At 45.9% G+C, this 20194-nt stretch overlaps 1 protein-coding gene across 1 annotated transcript in view; it reads left to right on the forward strand.

Moving 5' to 3' along the window:
* Pka-C1 (Protein kinase, cAMP-dependent, catalytic subunit 1) overlaps positions 1 to 20194 on the forward strand; it is a 304993-nt gene that overhangs the window by 55886 nt on the left and 228913 nt on the right. Inside the window, exon 2 of the mRNA XM_037431646.2 lies at positions 8937 to 9006. Coding sequence (XP_037287543.2) covers positions 8967 to 9006 — 40 coding nt within the window. The 5' untranslated portion in view covers positions 8937 to 8966. The remainder of the gene's footprint in view (positions 1 to 8936; positions 9007 to 20194) is intronic.

Genomic DNA, 20194 nt, shown 5'->3' on the forward strand with positions numbered 1-20194 from the left:
ACAGTTTGCTTGCAGCAGCTCACACTGTCATAAACTGTTCACACGCACACCTTCCTTTTCTACTGTCAGTATACGCACTAACGCACTTTACATATATCAATCCCTGGCTGTCTATCACAAGCGCTTATCCATTCCGGTTGTTTCAATGAACCAATCAGCCCTCTATACTTTTCTTGGCTTTCTTGTCGGTCAGTCCTCGTTAATCCTGAGCCCGTGTAGTGTTTCTTGATGGCTTCTGATACTTGGGCTCGACGTCCGAATATTGCCTCCCTGTTTGTTCCATTCCATCATCATCTCTCCCGAATACTGTCCGCCGAGGCGGTTGGGCGCTTACGGTGCTCAGCTGCTGATCAGAAGGTCGCGGGTTTGATCCCGGCCACGACGGTCGCACTTCGATGCCCGTGTATACTGTGCGATGTCGGTGCACGTCAAAGAACAAGTCGAAGTTTCGGAGGCCTCCACTACTGCGTCCCTCGTAATCGTGTCGTAGTTTGGGCACATTAACATTTCTTGTTCTATATTGCTCGTTGCGTATTTCTTGACTCTTTATTCGAACTTCTTTGTTGTTCCACAAGTTTTCGCCCCACATGTTTATGAATGGCTAGAAGAATCGTTATACTTTTTTCGCTTTGGAGACCGTGCTGTATCGCGTGCAGACACGTTACAGAAAATGAACCAATTGCGATTTCTGCCCTAGCAGCCTAATTATAATTACAGTGGTGAGTTACAGCCCCAGCCGGCTCAATAAGCAATTAAAGAAATGCAGTCAGTTATTTTTTCGTCACTTTGCTTGAAAATATAATTGCTTTAACACACTAACACATGTTTATTCAAACACAGCGAGCTACCGCGGTTCTCATGGTAGAAAGAAGGCTTGTGTGGCAAAGAATATTTTTTAGTGAAGAATATTTTTTTTCTCTCTCTCTACTCGCTCTCTCGGACATCAGCTATTGTTGCATCCTACACCGGACAAATCGGCGCTCCTGTTCTGGGAGTGAAGTTGAAGAGAAAGCCAGAAGAGGGCATGACAGCGCTTGCCGGTTCAGGATGTTAATAATTTCTGTTCACATTACCGGGCGCAATAAAAAGCCAGCTCTGCTGTTAATAAGAACAGTGAAAACTAATGACATAAACAATGAGTTTACGGAAAATAGTGCTTGTGTCTTACCGTGTGTGTGGTTGCGTGTGCGCGCGCGTTGATGTGGAAATTATCGAGCACGGAAAAATTAGTGCAGCTCTAGTCACGGGAACGAAGCCAAGAACACTTCGCCGCAAGGCTATCCGTGTGTTAGGCGATATCTTTGAGTGTGCGGTGCTGGCTACGCTATGCGCTCTGCCTAACTTGAGCCCTGAAGGGTTCCAGCTCTCGCTCATTGTCTTCCTTATCCGATTCAGAAGTCTGGAAAGCTCCCAGGATTGTTTCTATTAAAGCTGAGTGCGCAAATACTTACGCGATTACTTTCGTGAGCCGCGCATCTGTACGGAAATGCTGAAGCAAAAAAAAACCAGTTATTTATCCACGACTTCTCGTTTTTCAGGCAGCTTGTTCTGTCCTCGGGCTCAGAACCAGGTCTATTGCGTTTAGGGCTTTTAGGGAGCGAATAATGAACCCTGGAATTCAACCGGATTTCAAGGGCACGCTGTTGTCAGAAAGAGCTGCCTGAGGTGTGGTGGAGCGCCTGTCGTGTGTGGTTCTGTGGGTCCGTTATGTCTTTATGCGCTACGTGAGGATTAATAGAAAACACCAACTAGTCCAAGAACAAGCCTTTGCGCAGCTGGCTGATGGTTGTCATGGGGCATGCTACTGTGATCTAAACGATAAATGGTGCTGGAGGTGGTGGGTTGAATCTTTGTTCCGTTGGCCTGCATTTTTATGCAGACAAAATACTACAGGGGTGTGTGCTTGAATTCAGAGCACGTCAAAGAGTCCCAAGTGGTCGTAATTACCAGAGACCTCCCGCGCAGCATTTTTCATAATCGCCGTGTCTCACAAACGCAGTCACGAAAGCCTTACAATTATTATCATTATTCCAGAAAAAATTAATAAGCAGTCACAGCAATCGTTTTGCTAGAAATGACTCTGCAACTCGTTCTATGACACTGTTAGTTTATTGTCACTGCCATCACTTGACTGCCGACGAAATTGCGCTGATCTGTTATTTCTTAACGATCTAGTTCACGGTATGATATCCTGTCCTTCATTTCGCAGTTGCATTTTCCAAGAAGAGTTCAGGACCAGTAACAGCAACACAAACTACAATTAATTCATGGTGTGCTTCACTTGCAAGGACGCGTTAAGCGTTAACATCGATCGGGCAAGGTGCCCGCGATGAATGGAACCCAGGCGATAGCTGCTTCGCGTGGCCCCGCCGCGGTGGTCTAGTGGCTAAGGTACTCGGCTGCTGACCCGCAGGTCGCGGGTTCAAATCCCGGCTGCGGCGGCTGCATTTCCGATGGAGGTGGAAATGTTGTAGGCCCGTGTGCTCAGATTTGGGTGCACGTTAAAGAACCCCAGGTAGTCAAAATTTCCGGAGCCCTCCACTACGGCGTCTCTCATAATCATATGGTGGTTTTGGGACGTTAAACCCCACATATCAATCAGCTGCTTCGCGTGCTATTTATGGTTCTCTTTTGTGAGATTTCGTGGAATTTTTTTTTTCTTCTGAGTGGGTGGCTTGATCCTTCTCCGTGGCCTCTGGCAGTTTTCTGCAGCTGACATTATTTTTCACTGCCATCAGAATAGGAGGCTCTGCAGAATTGGTTTTGTCTGAATTCTTTTCGCATTGCCTACATGACCGTTGACCAAGCGACGATGTCATCTAATAACAGCATAATGATTCGTCAGGTTATAGAACGTCATAATGACGTTATGGTGAAATCAAAACATTTAGGTCATTATCATGATCATCAGCCTGACTACGTCCACTACCGGGCCAAGGCATCTTCCATGTCCCACCACTCAACCCTGTGCTTGCTGCTGCCACGTTATACTGCCAGATGGCGCTCGTGTTTAACGTGCCTAGATGCGCTTGTTGGCCTCCGTTACACGCTCGAGGCACTCTAACGCAGTGCCTTCAGAATACCATTCACCGACTTTCTTGCGTAGAACACCAAATAAACGTTTTGTTCACTCTCTCCAGACGCAAGACTATCGTATTTCGACGACATTTACAGTGTAACATGTAGATTCGGGCCAATTTTTTAACTGGCAATCGCACAACTATGAACGCTAAACCTTGCGCAATATTGGTGCGCGCTGCGGATGGAGTTGGCCGTTTGAGGTATCGTTAGGGTGGACAAACAGACAAATGTACATACAGACAGACAAGACAGACCAAAATTTTTCCGTCGAAGGTCCCCAAGAAAGACTATCGTCTTAAAAAAAAAAGCATACCATTTGGCGCGGGACATGCTATCTGGTTGGTAGGGTTTCCGTCATACAACTACACCGCGTTCGCGCGTGAGGAAAGCTGCGTTCGTATGGATGCGAGTTTGCTTGCCCGTCCAGCGTCGTGAGCGGCGGGGAGGTCGACCTTGGAGCGAGGGAGGACCGTCTCACGTTGCCCTTTGTCTGCCGCTGTGCTCTGTTTATCTCCGCCTTTGTTCCGCGCGCACCGCTGCGTCCGCGAAGATACACGGAGAGCATTCGGACAAACATTGCTGCCGCTCCGGTGCGCTCACAAGCTGGCAGAGAGATCTGCTGAACCGGGCTCCATTCCCTTGAGTTTATCATGTAACTTATTTGAATCTCACGCTTAGTGTTAATAGGGAAACGTATAGTGTTTGGCTCAATGATTCGCTATGACTTCTGCAGAATGCGTCAGAAGCGGCGTTGTTTGCGACGAGTCGTTCTATCCAGCCTGTCAACTCACGCGCGTGATAACTGCCCTAAGATGAAAAATAACAAGTGTTGTCAGTGAACACAGCTAGTAAGTAGGCGATTTGAGGAAGTAACTGCGCAGGTGAAGTGTTCTTGCGATGGAATTTGTACGTGCATTCGTGATATACTTTTGCCGTCGTCGTTGACATCGCCGTCACGTCACGAATATGTATACGTATGTATATATAAAAAGTCAAAAATAAAAATAAACGAGGAATGAAATTCTGTCGCGGAATCCGACGGGGTGTTCAAATTAGGGACCACTCGTTCCGCCGTGCACCGCGTTAAACTACGCGCCGTGCAGCCACCCGGACAATAGAGGTCTTTAGCAAGCTACGGAAACACGTTACAGAAATACGACACGGTTCCTTTCCGTATGCGCGTACAATGATCGCGCATGCGCACTCGTCAGCTGGTTCCGTATTGCCGTGTTTCTGTAAAGTGTTTCAGTAGCTAGCTAAAAACCTTTATTAACGGATAACGGAGAGCTGTTCACATACACCGTTAACCGCTGGCGGTACGCAGATCTCGGGTCTTGAATGTGTTCTCTGTCACGCAATCTTCCTACATTTTCTTTCAATTAGAAGATTGTCGCTGAGAGACGCACAAAAAGTGTCCCCTTTCTGTACCCACTAGTGATGACGTAAGAAAAAAAAAAGAACGTCGGGCATATCTGACGCACCTTCCGTCAAACGCCGCCGCGTGGCAGCAAACGCAGACGAGTCAGTCCACGCGCCGCCGCAGTTTAAAGAAGAAATGTATAAGAGCCTCAAGTTCTGCTCAAACACTGCGACAGCTGTTCGCGCTTGTCCTATATATACCGCTGCGTTTTTTTCAAACGTCCATATTTTGATTTTTGAGCTGCTTGTCGTTGTTCGGGTTACATTCTGATTTCTTCTTATAGCATTCATTTCTTTGCTCTTGTGGCAAAACTTTTTGTTAATGTTAAAACATAGTCTATTTATTCATGTTTCTTTCTTCGTGTGCGCCGCCGCGGTGGTCTATGGTGGCTAAGGTACTCGGCTGCTCACCTGCAGGTCGCGGGGTCGAATCATGGCTGTGGCGGTTACATTTTCGATGGAGATGAAAATGCTGTATACCCGTGTGCTCAGATTTGGGTGCACTTTCAAGAGCCCCAGGTGGTCGAAATTTTCGGAGCCCTCCACTGCGGCGCCTCTCATAATCGTATAATGCCTTTGGGACGTCAAGCCCCACGTATGAATCAACATTTCTTCGAGTTAAAATAACGCCTCCTATCTCCACGTGCTTGACCCCTACCATCCAACTCCCACTGCCGACCACCGTTCAAGGGGCTGCGGTGAAGTGTTACAGTTAAAGGTGTCATGACACATTTTCCCACCAAATTGCGCCATTCAGTGAGATATAGAAGTATACGGTCTTTTGAGCCCGCAAATATACGAAGAGTGGGATATTTCATTACAAAATGGGCCCTAAATGGCGCTGGCTTTAACCCCCCCCCCACTCTGGCGTCCGTAATTTCGTCATAGTAATTACAACGTCACGAACTTCATGAAGTAGAGCTGTCGTCTTCTACATAATTTTCAATTCCAAGCTGAAGAAAGTTGAAATAGCCCCATTGTATCCTCAGCTGACCACAAAACAAAACTGTTGGCCGGATCGAATACAGGCGCTTGTTGCGGCTCAGCTTGTGAGTGTGCGAGTGCTGTCTAACTCTCGGGCCGCGCGCGTGTTTATAAAGAAGCTCCTTTAAATTATGTGTTCGACCAAATGTGCAGGAATTTCGCTAGCTTATTTTTAAGCACTAACGAATCCATGTGCATAACAGATTAAGAGTGGATATTGAGTTCTACGACCCCTTTAAGTAAGACGAGAAGCTTTTAAAAGGAGGTGGACAAAGAAGGCCGTGCATGGGCTGTGTGCCAACCGCGCTTGAACACATATACGTGCTAACAATGGTAAAAAGCGCGCATTTATTTCTTCGAAATTAACGTTTACGAATCGTTTTATCAGTATCCAAGTATCAGTATCTGACAATTTACAGTTGTTGGCGTAACTATTTCCTCATCCGCGGCTTTGCCCATGATGCCCTTTCCTGTAGGTCTTTGCTCAGCTCTTTGCAGCGCTACCTATAAATTTTATTGCGTTCCAACTTCCAACCATAAGTCGGCGAACTCATTCATTAGTTGCATCACTCGTCAGATTGAGCCCCGAGTCTGAGTGAGTCCGGCCAATAAACACTTTGGCGAGTCTGAGTTCAAAGGACAATATATATTTCTTGAGTAAGTTTCACTTCTGTTGGCCGACCTATTGTTCTATCTAGCATCCCTCGCGTGCGTGGCTCATTGCCATCGAAATAGGGAGGGGAGAGAAAAATGAAAAAAAAAAATGTGGCTGACCCCACCTACCTTGGGAACCGACGTTATGCGAAGCATGTGGGGGAAAGGTGACCGTGTTATAATTTTTGGTATTGAGTGACACGTTATGAAATGACGCTAACTATACGTAAAAATCTTGCACGCACAGACACATGTTTTATAAAACCAGTTGTTTACACCCGCGCAACAATGCAAACAGCAACATGGGCATTGGCGACGCGAGAATCGACAGGCTATTATGTAACGCTTGTGCTCGCGAGGACATGGTAGTCCTGGACACTGCTACATAAATTAACTTCAGTCGATGTGACTTAACTATACAACTGGCGTTAACCCGACGAGGCGGCCGTATCATAGAAGTACATATGTGATGTTTATAAAATCGAATAGCCAGTATTGCAACCACAATTGACGTTTCACCAACATTGCACCTGAATATCGTATCTTTCCAAAGCAGTACCGAGACGCGGCGTGGTTCTGTGGTAGAATGCTGAATTTCAATGCAGAATGTTTGGGTTCGATTCCTGCTCAAACCCTGATATTCGTCGGATCTACGCTGATGTCAATTTTCCTCGACACTCTCTTATTTAGGTTAGCAATGCCTGTTGTCCCAGTTCATGGGTAGATATAAACTGTAGATTACCTGAGGCGCGTACAAGTGACACATACCTGCCCGCCGATATGTCGCAGTGCCTGGCGGAAATAGTTTGGAGACGTACGTGATGGGATTGTGACATTATTCATTTCACGACCAGTGGATTATATTCGTCAAAACATCTTACCCTTCCATACTAATTTTGGTTCACCCCAAACTAAGGGGGTGATCACTAGAGCACCCTGACGTAGACAGACACCAAAAGTGCCTGTAGTACGCAAAAAAAAAATCGCGAGAGAATATGTAGGGAAAGGTTTTTCACTTTCACTATAAAATGAAGCTTGGGAAGGGACGAAGCATGCAGGGTGCGCCGGTGGTTCGTATACAGCAGAATCTTTATTCTCCTCCGGTCCACTAACGCAGCGCCACTATGCAGATGTGCTCCAAGAGGCGGTGTTTCAACGAGATGGCTTCTCCTTGCGGGAGAAGTTCGTCGATGCTTTCGGAATGCAGCGTTGAGTCAGTTTCGCCATCGGCTCACGTGAAACGAGTTCTCGCAAGTGGTTTTGCCCGCTGTCGGCGGTTGACTGCACCGCTTCCGCCGTCAAAAATAGCCTGCATACGGTTTTACTATAGAGGCGTCACGTAAGACCGCCCGAGGACTTTTCTCTTTTAGTGCTCGTTGCTCGCATCGGCGACGATGCTCGTATTACAGCATCCCGTGTCTCGATCGTGTAGCTGGGCGTCTATTCTCGGCGTGACGACGGGGCCAAGTTCTCGCGGCTGCTGAATAATAAGCAGCGGCGCGTATGGTGGCCCTGACGCAGTGTACCGAAGGACGCAAGCATTCGTGCATTTGCCCGTGTATTCCACGACTTTTCTCGCACCCCGTTTCATTACTGTTGACTTCGGTCATGACCCGAAATAAATGTATAACTGCGCAATATCTTTTCTTGTTTTCTTTTTCCTTCGTCACTGAGGGGCATTTTTGTTCGTTCTCGTATCTGGAATTCCTTTATTGCGATAGCAATTATGTGAGCACTGTCAGCGAAGTTTTGTCGTTGCCGTCATGTCATGTATACGTATGTATGTATGTATGTGCTGATACGCACATAACTGCGACGCATAGTAGCCCTGACGCGTTTCGCCGTGCACTGAAGGACATGAGCATTCGGGCATCTGCCCATGTATTCCGCAGCTTTCCTCGCGTTCTGATTCATTATACCGTTGACGTTGGTCGTGACCTGTAACAAATGTATTACAGGTCGCGACTTGCTTCCCGCAATATCTTTTTCTTGATATCTTTCCCTGCGTCACGGATGGTCATTTTTCGTTAATTCTCGTATTTGGAATACTTTCTTACACTACCTTGAATGGCTATAAGCACTAATACGCCTGAAATGTCATCATGCGACGATAATCATGCGGCATTTCACAGATATCCTGCAGCGCGTATATCTTCATATTGTGTACCATTACAGTATCGTTCCTGCGTGTGATGTTGAAATAATCCTTTCACTGTGACGGTAAATATTTCGCTTTTGAATAATATTTGTTTGTGTCGTCGTACTTCTCCCCTTATCTGAAGACTTCTAGAAGGCCTGTAAGCTATCGGTTAATTATTGATTATTAAATAGTTATTTAATTAAATAATTAACGCTACAGCTTCGCCTGAAGTGTAGAAGCGAGTGTAGAACACGATTTCTTCTTCTTGCACTTTAAACGTATCCGCTGCATATATGAAACAACCCAACGACGTGCCCACCTTTTCTATTTTTCTTGTGCTTCCCTCTGGCGTTTAGGTAGGGTTTTTGTAGGGGCGGGGAGAACTAGCTTTGATAGAACGACGGCCTCTGAGGCAACAGAGCGGTGCGCGACATTTCCGCTAGGGAAACGCGCAGGCGCCGCTGAATCGTGGAAAAGTCGGATTAAGCCTTCGCTGCTTCGCGTCATTTGCTTGTGACGTAATGGTTCCTTTATTGTACTTCAGGTGCAGGCACTGTGCCGTGCGTATTGGCTTCGCGATGAAAACTCAGAAAGCGATGAATGCGTCGCCATTGATTGATTGTTTGATGGACTGATTGGAATTTTTGTTCCTTTCTAGGTCCGCGCCTGTCCTCACTTCGCATTCATCATGAATATATTCAAGAACAGGGGCCGCAAGAAAGATAAGGGTGAGTTCTATATTTTCGCGCTCTGCGAGCTTCGCAATCGGAGGCGTGAGCACGAGAAGAGCAAGAATGCTGTCGCCTCCCCTCCCCATTCACTTAAGGGAAAGGGGTGCGGAGTCTGCCCTATAAGCTTTTATTCCATCGTAATTGTCCCGTGAAAAAAATCCGGGTTATGGATATACAGCTTTTTTTGGCGGTATAGCAGCCCAGGGCCTTAAATATATTGCATTCCAACATCTGTTTGCTTGCCACCTTGACTCCCGGAAAGCTAAAGCATCGGAGAAAGGCATTAGGAATTAGCATCGTCTTCATCGGAAGGTTGAAGGGAGAGTCTGTGATGGACCCCCCACCCCGACTGATGGGGAGCCGTGCGCTAACGAGGGAAGGGGGAGGAGGGGGCTAACTTGACGAAGGTCATGACTATTTGGGACGACAGCGACATTTGTTATTTATTTTTCTTAAAACACATACCTCCACCACAAGTTAGGAGGGCGCGGGAGCGATCCTAAAGCGATGCGAGCCTGTAAACGGATCAACAGTTCTTTCTTACCGCCACCCCTGTGCCTAGCCGTACGTGTCGCGCTCAGAAGCCTCCTCCCAACCATTCTACAATACACACACGAGCTTCAGATAATGCTAACAGTGCTGTATTCATTACACTGTAGACGGACAAAATTTACAACTCAGCTCAAGATCTCATTGCCAACGGCAACAGGCTTACATGCGACTCGATGACAAACTTGTACCGCCTTCTCGTTCTGCGGTAGTTCCTTGCACGCAATTATTGTGAACGCAATAACAATAAAAGGCCGATTACGTTAACGTGTGCAGACCCTTGCGCACTCATATGACTTTTTCATGCACCGAGTGCTTATTGACAAAGCAGATACAAGCAAAAAAAAACTATATTGACGACAGCAGTATGATCCGGGTACGAGCCTCTAAATGGCTTAGAAGTGTGGCAGTTTGGACTAGTTGGTATGCCATTACAATATTTATAGCGCGAGAACAGAACGATGACAAAAAGTCCTTCTTGTCTCTTTGTCGTCGTTCTGTTGGCGTGCTAGAACTATCGTCATATCGTTCTAAATGGCGCCGAATCGGAAGCTTCGTGAAACATCTGACAGAAGGCAGCAATTCCGCCTAAGGTGTTCAAACTGCTAAATGATTTCGTGCATTTGTCTGATAACATAGCTGAGCAATCGAGGCGCCTAAACATTGGGTTGCATGCATGCAATTTGAAAGCATACTTCTCTTATAATGCGCACGTAATTAACATTTTTTACGGGAATGGCGCAGCTGTCCCAGCACATTCAATTGCTGGCTGCGCTCGTGGAGGACGCAGTGTCGAATCGCCTATTGCGGGACGTTCTTACGTCCCGTAGAGAACACTCTAAGCGAGAACCTGGTTATTTATTTATTTATTTATTTATTTATTTATTTATTTATTTATTTATTTATTTATTTATTTATTTGTACCGTCGGCCCACAATGAATCATTACTGGAGTTGAACAAGTGAAAAAAAAAAGATACAAGAGTGATACGTTCCGCACAAAATAGCATTCTGCGTAGATTAAAAGTCTGTTACAATAATGGCAAACAAGTTGCAAACATGTCCGAGCACGTGAACTGTAGTAAAACCGCTGATCTTCGGCGTACGTAATATCGAGAAAGCGTTGCTCACAAAGGTACAGAAGAGATATGATAAAAAAAAAGGCAATACATATTCGTTTTTATCTCGCGGTATGAAATCATGTAATAGAGGAGGAGCGAAAGTTGTTACATATAATGAAAGCTTGGTCATAGATACAAAATTACAAAGTAATGCAGTGACACAATTTTAAACATTTTAGTCACTTTAAGGCCTAGTTTACAACACGCCAAGTGAATGAATAATGCGATAAAAGCAATTAATCATAAGCTGTGCCAAGATGCTAAACCTTGCGAGTTCACTTCACTAAGAAGGCTGACAGCGAAGGCTGTTTTGCATTCCGGCTTCGCAACAGCGCGCCAAGTCGTCGCTCTTGCGGACCACTTTCTCCGTCGCGCTTCGGACGTCCTTGTAGTTCCCGGAGAAGCTGAGACGAGGCGCCACCGACTTGCCACCCGCACGTGCGGCGCGCTTTTTCTTTTCTCTCCTGATGTGAAAACTTGCGGAGCTTCGGCCATGGCCCAAAGGCTGCCGCTGCGCACCCTCCCACATTTGATTTTCGGTGTATGCTATCTACAGTTACTGTATATCAGGAGCGCATGCAATTTTTTTTTTCGGTGGGAAAGGGGGGGGGGAGGGGGCAGCCTTTCCATCAGATGTTAAAGGTCGGGCAGGCATATGTGGTCGGGCGTCATTATTGGGTCTGTATAGTGTGCAAAAAAAAAAAAATCGCGGAGGGGGGGCGGTATGCCACCGCCTGGCTACGCCACTGCTGTATATGTTATCTTTAGGTCAGTGTAAATGTTATATTGTATATACAGTGACTGTATATGATTCCTGTTCGTGGCTCCAGTAACTGTATATGTCTCTTAAACGAGCCATATTCAGAAGCTCTATCCCACATGAGAGTTACTGTATATATGTTCATATACATTTTTATGCTACTAAATATACCATATACAGCAATAACTGTAGCGCAGCTGATAACTTACGACATAATTATTTTCAAGGCGTTGTACCGATTATATAATGGTAAAGGTAGAACATGCAGTAACTATTTTGAAGTAACTCTATCCCACAGCTGCCGCCGACCCACTTTACTCACTAAGTCTCCGCCCTTTGAGGGCTGCGAAACCTCTCCAAAGCAAAGCAGTTAGAAAATAAAAACAGATGGCATTGGACAGGGTGCCACTAGCAACACATTTATTTGCAGAAATACACGCACACATGTATCCTTGTAAGCGCGTGCGCCGACACCATATTCATACCTATGGGGGTCAGATAACGCGTGTTCAATGCCCTTCAAGCTCTTGTGGATTACGCGAGTCTAACGTGGCATTTATCACTAGAAGCAAAGATAAAACAGCCAGAGAACTTATAAAAGGGTTCTGTATCGAAAAAAAGGGGAAAAAAAAAGAAAGTGACATGGGCGTCGGTGACACTCCCGTAATGCTGTATAGGCCAGAAAATTTTTTTTTTGTTGAGAACGCGTTGTCTGACCACTATTGATGTGAACATGTTCTATGCGCGCACGCGTCAAGAAAGACTTATGTTTATATAGGTGTATTTGTCCAAATACATCTTCCTCTGTCCCGTGTCACCTCTTCTGATTGCTTTTTCCGTGTGTGCGCCTTAAAATCAATTATGATATTTTACCATAGAACTGGCTGTCGCTTTGATGCCGGATATTCCAGCCCGCTCCATTCTTTCCTTTTCATTGATAGGCGCTCTGCGTCACATTCGGGTATAACATCTCTCACAGATCTGTAATTTGCATCGGGCTACTCCACCCATTCCTGTCGATCTCCCATATGTAGGGCAGTGCGGTCTCTCCCTCATTTATGTGATCAAAAAACTTAAGCATGTTTTATCCCTTATGAGGAATTATTAATCCCCGTGCAGCGGAGTTTTCAGATTACAAAGGAAAACAAGCGCTAATCCGTTTGCCTCGAAGGTGGAGTGGGCGTGAACGTGTGGGCGTGAACGTGTGTGCGTCGGCCGGCGGTGCTCCTAATTGCTTCCAAGCGCCCGCTTGTCGTGTCGTGTTAGTGCTCGAGTGGGCGAGAAAAGCGCCCTTCGTTAACTGCGTGCGTTGCAAGACGCGTCGATGTGCTGCAGGCATCCGCGTTTACACCACGCTAATGATGGAGGGCATTCGCGAGCATCGCACTCGCTGCCACAGAAAAATAATTGGAGAGAGAGTGGGCGAAGGGCGGCGAATCCGCTGTGCCGCGTCATTTATGCATGAAAATCGGGTATCAGACGCAAATGATTCGTACGCATATTTCTTTGAAGGTGACGACGACCTCTTGTGCCTCATCAGGCGAAAAACGTGTCGTGAGCGCTAAGCACATAATAATAATAATAATAATAATAATAATAATAATAATAATAATAATAATAATAATAATAATAATAATAATAATAATAATAATTGAAGGTCTCCTGCAACAACCATGTGGTCCTACAGCAACTACGATGGATGTTTTGCAAGATATGCTCAGGAGTTTGGTTTTTGAGGTATTCAGACAAATGTTCTTGTTATTACACCATTCGGAGAAAAAGCACAAATCTGAATGCAGCACGCAACACTTGTTAACTAAATGAATCTTCTTAATTATCTTGAAGTCATCAGCATGCAAGAGAAAAGGAGAATAACGAATTGCAAAAGAAACATCGTTGACGAAAATTTAAAAATAAGAGTGGGCCTAATACCGACCTTTGAGAGACTCCGCTAGTCACTTTGTACAAAGAAGACGTTTCGCCATTTGCGGCAACATAACATGATCTATTAAGCAGATTTTGATCTATTAAGCAGAGACAGACGGGTCAACATTAAAGTGTGAGTTTGAAAAAAAAGGAGCCACAGCTTTGCCGCAAAGGTGAAGCGTTGAACGCGATAACAACAAATGGAAAGGTTACGCGCCGAATAGCAAGCAGATCGAAACGTGCCCCGCGTTTCTCACGCACAAATAACGCGCGAAACGTACTCACACGCACAGACGAACGTGAATAAGCCTCTCTGTTGGTACTTCGCTGTGTATGAAAAGCGCGCCCTTTTCGTAAACGGAGACTGTGCAACGATTGCAGTGACCTTTGTGCGTCCGGTAACTACAACAGAATCGTTCCGGTGAAAGCCACAGGCCAAAGAAGACGTACGACCCTCCCCACCGCGAGATATTAGAGAGTTTTAGTACTGCGTACGCTGCGTACGTGGCGGCGTTGCGTACGTAAGGACGCCACGTTCTGCGTAGTGCGCATGCGCAGACCGCAACTCGCACGTATCGCGTTACGTACGCAGCTGCTACGTACGCACGCATGAGATGCGTGCGTGCGTACGTATGAGGTGATCGCGCCGCTCTCGAACAAATTCGCGTCAGCGCGAGACTTCGTTTTGCAAAATGGCGGCATCCAGGGCAAGCACCGACCGGCTCTGTGGCTTAAAATATGGCCATAATCTGGCTATAACACTTGGATTGGCTCACATTGGCTGTCAACAACACGTGCTTCTATTTTGATCTACCAGATGGCGCAACACGCTTCACGCTCGTTAGTACGCGGGTACTACGGCGTACTAAAAGCCGATTAGTGGCAAACAACGCCACGTAACGCAAGACGCTTGCGTGATGCGTACGTAGCACCATTCCGCAGTACTAAAACTCTCTAATAAGGGCGCGTGAGCAAGCGTCCACCTTCTCTCTGCGGAGCAAAGTACGTGTAGGAGATGAAAGCATGCGCCGCCACGTGCTCATTCCGCCATCTTGCTGGCAATGCTGAAAACACCTTTAATAGAAGACATTAATAATACAACTTTAATGGAAGACATTACATTAACAACACATATTTAATAGAAGACATTACATGATGAAACACGGCAGGAAAAATGCTGGGCGGTAAATAGAGATCACCCAATCAACATTTTTTTCATGGCACTCAAAGCCGAATTCTAACCATATCGATTCTTCAAAAGATTCCAGGTATCTTCGTCTAATGGATTTCGGTGAACTGTCGATGACAACCAGCACGCCACCACCTTTCTCTTTGTTTGCACTGAAATCTTGGTCCCTGCGGAAGGTGGTAAAGCGCGAGAGAAAAAGTCAGATGGGGGAATTTCAGTGCCTAGTCAGGTACAATGGGAAAATGAGAAGGAACGTTAGCGAAAAACTTGTTTCTTTTGGTACACAGACCACGAGCATTCTGGTAGAATATGTCTACGTTACATTCCACTTTTGACACCAGGCACTAGCTCAGATGGATGAAGCATGTCGTCGTTGAGCACCCCACAAAAAGGCTTGAAGAGACATACGAGAGGCCACATCGAAGGATCATTTAGGTGCTTTAGTGTCTCCCCGTCAACCTCGATGTAGAATGAAGAATAGATCTGAAATTTAGTTTGAAGATGCCGGCAAGAAATGAGAGACTGATGTATTGAAACAATAATAATAATAATAATAATAATAATAATAATAATAATAATAATAATAATAATAATAATAATAATAATAATAATAATAATAATAATAATAATAATAATGCCACGTGACGTCTCAAGCACGGCTTTAATAATGTCTGCTGGGCTTTGATGTCCCAAAACCACGGTATCATTATGAGCGACACCGCAGTGGAAGGCTCCGGAAATTTCTATCACCTGGGGTTCTTTAACTTGCACCTAACTCTAACTAAACCTGCCTGAAGCATTCTCGCCTCGTACGAAAATGCGGTCGCCGCGGCCAGAGTTCAATCCCGTGACCTTCGGGTCAGCATTCGAGCACCATAATCACTGGGCCACCGTGGCGGTAATCATACTTTCATAAATGTATAGGCGTTGGTGAAATATACACACAGACGCTGTGCCGTCGATGGGAATGTTCAGCTGCCTTTGTGTTTACTGGGTGGCTTACCCAAACGAGAAGCTTCCACCTCCGCACTGCTGAAAGTCACCTGCACGGAAGCGCTTTCGTTGCCGTGAAGATGTTAATACTATGTGGAGTGGCCCATTACAGTTTGGAAATGTAACGAAAGCGGTCTTGCGTTTTCTCAAGAATGTCGGACATTGTCGTTTGTGGTGTCAGATGTGTAACTGGTATACGTCGGCTCAAACAGTGACTATTCTCTCCTCTTTAACTCTTCTTCCCCTTTCAACATTGCAGGGTATCGGGCTCAATCATGGTTAACCTCCATGCTCTTGTTCTAACTCTCTATTTTTCTCCTTTATTTCCTTCTCTCTACTTGTAGGTTAGCAAACTGGGCGTAGTCTAGTAACATTTTTACCTTTCTTAAATTTCTGTTCTCTCTCCACAGATTACGCTCGTTCACCTTTCGTGGCCCTTCATTTGCGTGAGCTCATTCGCACCCATTTTAAAAAGGAAAACTAACAAGACAGACGCTTCCATGCATTTGTATTTTTTACAATCTGTTCTTGTGTCGGCGTCTTCACGGCTTCTTTTATTCCACAATGAATCGCTACCAACTATAGCTCGATTTTCTGTGGCTCTAGAAGCCTTATTCACATATATAATCCCGAGCATTTAGAAAAAAAAAAGGAGTAAAAGACGTTACCCGACACAAGTGAAGCGAAAGAAAACGACTGTTGGTTCAATACGTGATGCTCACACAGAGCAAGTGTTCAGTGTAGGCGACGCTGCAGCAGCTCAGGCGCACACACATGCTCGGTCATTCTAATAACTTGGCGCAACGTAACAAATAAAAAAGAACGATGAAAACAAAGGAAAACCACAACAGGACAAGCGCTATACTGTCAACTGAACATTTTATTGAAGATTCGCCACTTTACATCTATGTGTCACCAAAAATGCCTTCAGTAATCTTAGAATACTTTACGGATGTGTATCAGTGCCGCCACATTGGGTGATTAACCTTCGCGTTTTGCATCTTTAATGACTAAACGAACAGTTATGGCAGGCTCATAAGCATGAAAGCGGTTTCGTTGGTGCATACGATATTTCATGGCCTAATTAACTCGCGTTGCAATGTATCAAAACAAGAAAACATTGACTTAACAGCCCAAGATGGCGGCACTCATACGTAAATAGTCTAGGTAAAATAGTCTATAAAACATCACTGCTGGTTAGTGAGACTAAGTGACGCCGCGCTTGCACAGTTATCTCCAGCTTTACTGACATTCATTCATTCATTCATTCATTCATTCATTCATTCATTCATTCATTCATTCATTCTAAACACTGTTATACAATGGCAGGGGCCAAAAAAAGCTGATCTAGGCAACTTGATGAGCTCTTGTCTATTAAGCTTCCACGATTTCTCTTCCTTTCTTGGGTTTTCCAAACACGAAGAAAGGAATCGCTCACTCACTCGCCAGCTTAGCTTCGCTGTATTTCCTCGGGACAGACTGCGCTGGTGGGAGAGTCCCTCGCAGCACCTCCTGTCGGTCATCCACGTGCGGCCAACACCTGAAAGCGGACGCCGTTGCCCACTTCGAGTCGACGTCAATTTATCCTGGCGCGTCTCTCCTTCCAAAGAGCTGCTCGCGTGGACCCCGTGACAGCTTTATAAATAGCGCGCTATCCGGGATGAGATCAGGTGGCGCGTCCCGAATTCCCCAGGGTGCATCCCCCTCGCGTGCGTGCGTCAGTGGCATTCCCGCGATCAATCCAACCACGGAGCCGTTAGGGCCCACGTCTGCGTGTGTTTGTGTTTGCGCGTTCGTGCGTCGAAGAACGTTTGGGCACACCGTGTTCTCGATGGACGGCTTGCGCGCATAAGGGGGGCCACTGGGATTTCTCGCCTATTATAGCGGCGGGCGCGTGCACTTATTAGTCGCTCATGTGTGCGTGTCTATATACCTGCACAAAAAGCGCGGGCGTGGGCACGTGTGGACAGCGGTGCATCCAGAGGGAGAGCGAGATGATCGCCCCCCCCCCCCCCTAAAGCATGTGTCACCCCCCAACCTTTAGTGTCTCCAACTTGTGTTCGCTTGTACTGGCAACTCAAACGATTCCCAACAAAAGCTTAGCGCAGCGAAATGAGCCTATATCTAAAGCGCTAGCCCGTATTTTGTTCTGATTCTTCGAAATTTCGTACGATTAGCTATTTGTTATGGTAGGTCGTGTTTCGTTGTGTTTACATATGACATTAGTACGAATTCATATAGTTGTTATGCTTTCGCACACCCATGCAATGCGTTCTGTTTTACAGCGAGAGCTGTTATGAGATCACAACATGGTCCGCGTGCGCGCCGCATAGTTGTGCCATCGTTCTACCACTGAGCCGCGCCGAGGCTTGGACCTCCTTTGCGAACTGGCCTTAGCCAGACTTCATGTCGGGAAAAAAATCGCGTTAATACGAGTAATAAAGCATTTTTAAAACAGCAAAGGAACGGCCAGGTGTCACATAATGCGAATTACGCAACGAATGGGTTGTCGAATTCTTTAACGCTTTACAAAAGCTTGATAATTTTCACGTATTAACCGGGGCGCATAACCACTGTGGGGAATCGTGGGGATTACAAAATCTTCTGGCATAATTCCTCATTGTAGTCAGCCACAGCACAAAAAAACAAACAATTGCACGAAGTTCCTTGCAAGTGTGCAGCGGGTAACACGCTTCTATGAAGAATGATGGAAGATGTCTTAGTGAATGCTTGCCTACTACACAGTGAATATTAGCTTAGTGGGCACCCTGCAAGTCTGCTTGCAGCAGCTACTCAAAGAGTCTTAAAACAAAAGGCCCTGAAAGGCCATTCTTCAAGCCTTCGCTGTGACAGTGCAGCGCGTTCCGCGCAGGCTTGGTGTTTTTTTTTTTATCGCATTCCGATTTGCGCGTTCAGTGTGCAAGTTTTCAGTGTGCTATATATATTTGTATATTACCCATTCCTGCTTATGGCTTCAGCCTGAAGACAGCTATATAAACCATGTAAGTAAATAAATAATAACCTGATAATGAATCAATGCGAGCACCAATTAACGGTATACATTGCTGTGCAGGGGTTCTTGTTGCAACAGTTATTACCATGAGCGTGTGCAGCGTCCCTCATCAGAGGGGCGGGGGTGAAGGTTTGTCACAGCGCTTCCCTCCCTATTATTCTAAGTGTGGTGCAGACTTTGCGCAGCCCTCTCTTTCTCCAGGGGTTTGCCCCCGTGCGCATGCCTTCGGTCGGCACGGCGTAGACGCCTGTCGTTCTCGGCGGGCGTCACTTCCTCCGGAGGACGCAGCTCTTTTGTGTTCCCGGGTCATCCGATGGTTACTAAATATAGGCCGCTACCTTCCTTTTTTCCCCTCACCCATTATGCCCCGGGAAAAGACGGGCTCCTCTCCTCTGCAGGAGTCCTCCTTTCCACTTGACCTGGAGATGCGGTCGCCCCGGGACGGTGGCTATATTTAGCCCCCTATTATTTCCGACTTTCCCGATTAATCGCTCTATTCAGACATATTGCCGCCGCCTTGCTTTTTTTTCTTCTTTCTTTCTTTCTTTCCTTCTTTCTTTCTTTTCTTCTTTCTTCTTTATTTTTTCTTTCTCTTTCCTTTTTTATTTCTTTCTCTCTTTCTTTCTTCGTATATTTCATTTTCTTATGATTAACGTTGTCGATTCGCTCATTAGCCACGCGACCACATTTGTGGTGTTTTGGATTCCTTCCTATTACAAACTTAATTTCGTCCTTTTCAGCTTCTTTTCTGTTGCCTCTTTCCTCGCTTGTCATAGTTCCTTCTTCTGCCCTTCCAGTCTCTCCTACTCTTTCATCGACGTAAAGCTGTTGAGGTGACGTCCACACGTGCATGTTTTTTTTTTTTTCGGGCTCATTGACTCCACCGTCTGCGTGAAATCACCCTCCGACATAAATGCGCAATTTATTCGTGTTTTACACCAGGTAACCGTCGTAGATAGAACCCAAATGCGCGGGGCACTTTTTTTTTGTTGCCATAAATATTGCATCTTACAGCAAATGTTGTTACGAAACCACAACAAGAGCAGATTCTGGCACCGGAATCGTCCGTGGTCACTGGTGTTCATAACCACTACCGCGCGAAATTATATTAAAAAAACTAACTAAATAAACGTATTGAGGACCGAATGGGAATTTAACCCAAGATATCCGCGTGGCTGCTCAGTACTCTGCCACAGAGTTTTGCCGGTTCTTGAGCATCTGTTGGAGTCTATACAGGTTTTGTATCGGGTAAGGAGTCGCGTTAACATGTGTAATAAAGCGTTTTAGAACAGCAAAGTAACAACCACGCGTCACGCAAGCGAATTGCGTAACGAGTGGATTGTTGCATGCTCCAACCCATTACAGAAGCCTGAGGCATCATTATTCATCATCGTCAGAGGTAGCGTCAAAAAGAGCACATAATGCATTACGAGTGCGTAGGGAGTACCAAGCGTTCCCGAAAAATTACAAATAATGGCCTTGTGGATGCCGTCCTTCCGCACAAAAATTATGAGTTGTGGCGTAGTGGGTACTCTGCAAGTGTGGTTTTAGTAATGGCCCTAAGAGTTTTAAAAATGCTCTAGAAAGGCTGCTGCTCCAACTTTCGCTGTGACTGGGCGGCGCATCCCGCGCAGG

The sequence above is a fragment of the Rhipicephalus microplus genome, chromosome 10 (genome assembly GCF_043290135.1).
Source record: "Rhipicephalus microplus isolate Deutch F79 chromosome 10, USDA_Rmic, whole genome shotgun sequence".
NCBI lineage: Eukaryota > Metazoa > Arthropoda > Arachnida > Ixodida > Ixodidae > Rhipicephalus > Rhipicephalus microplus.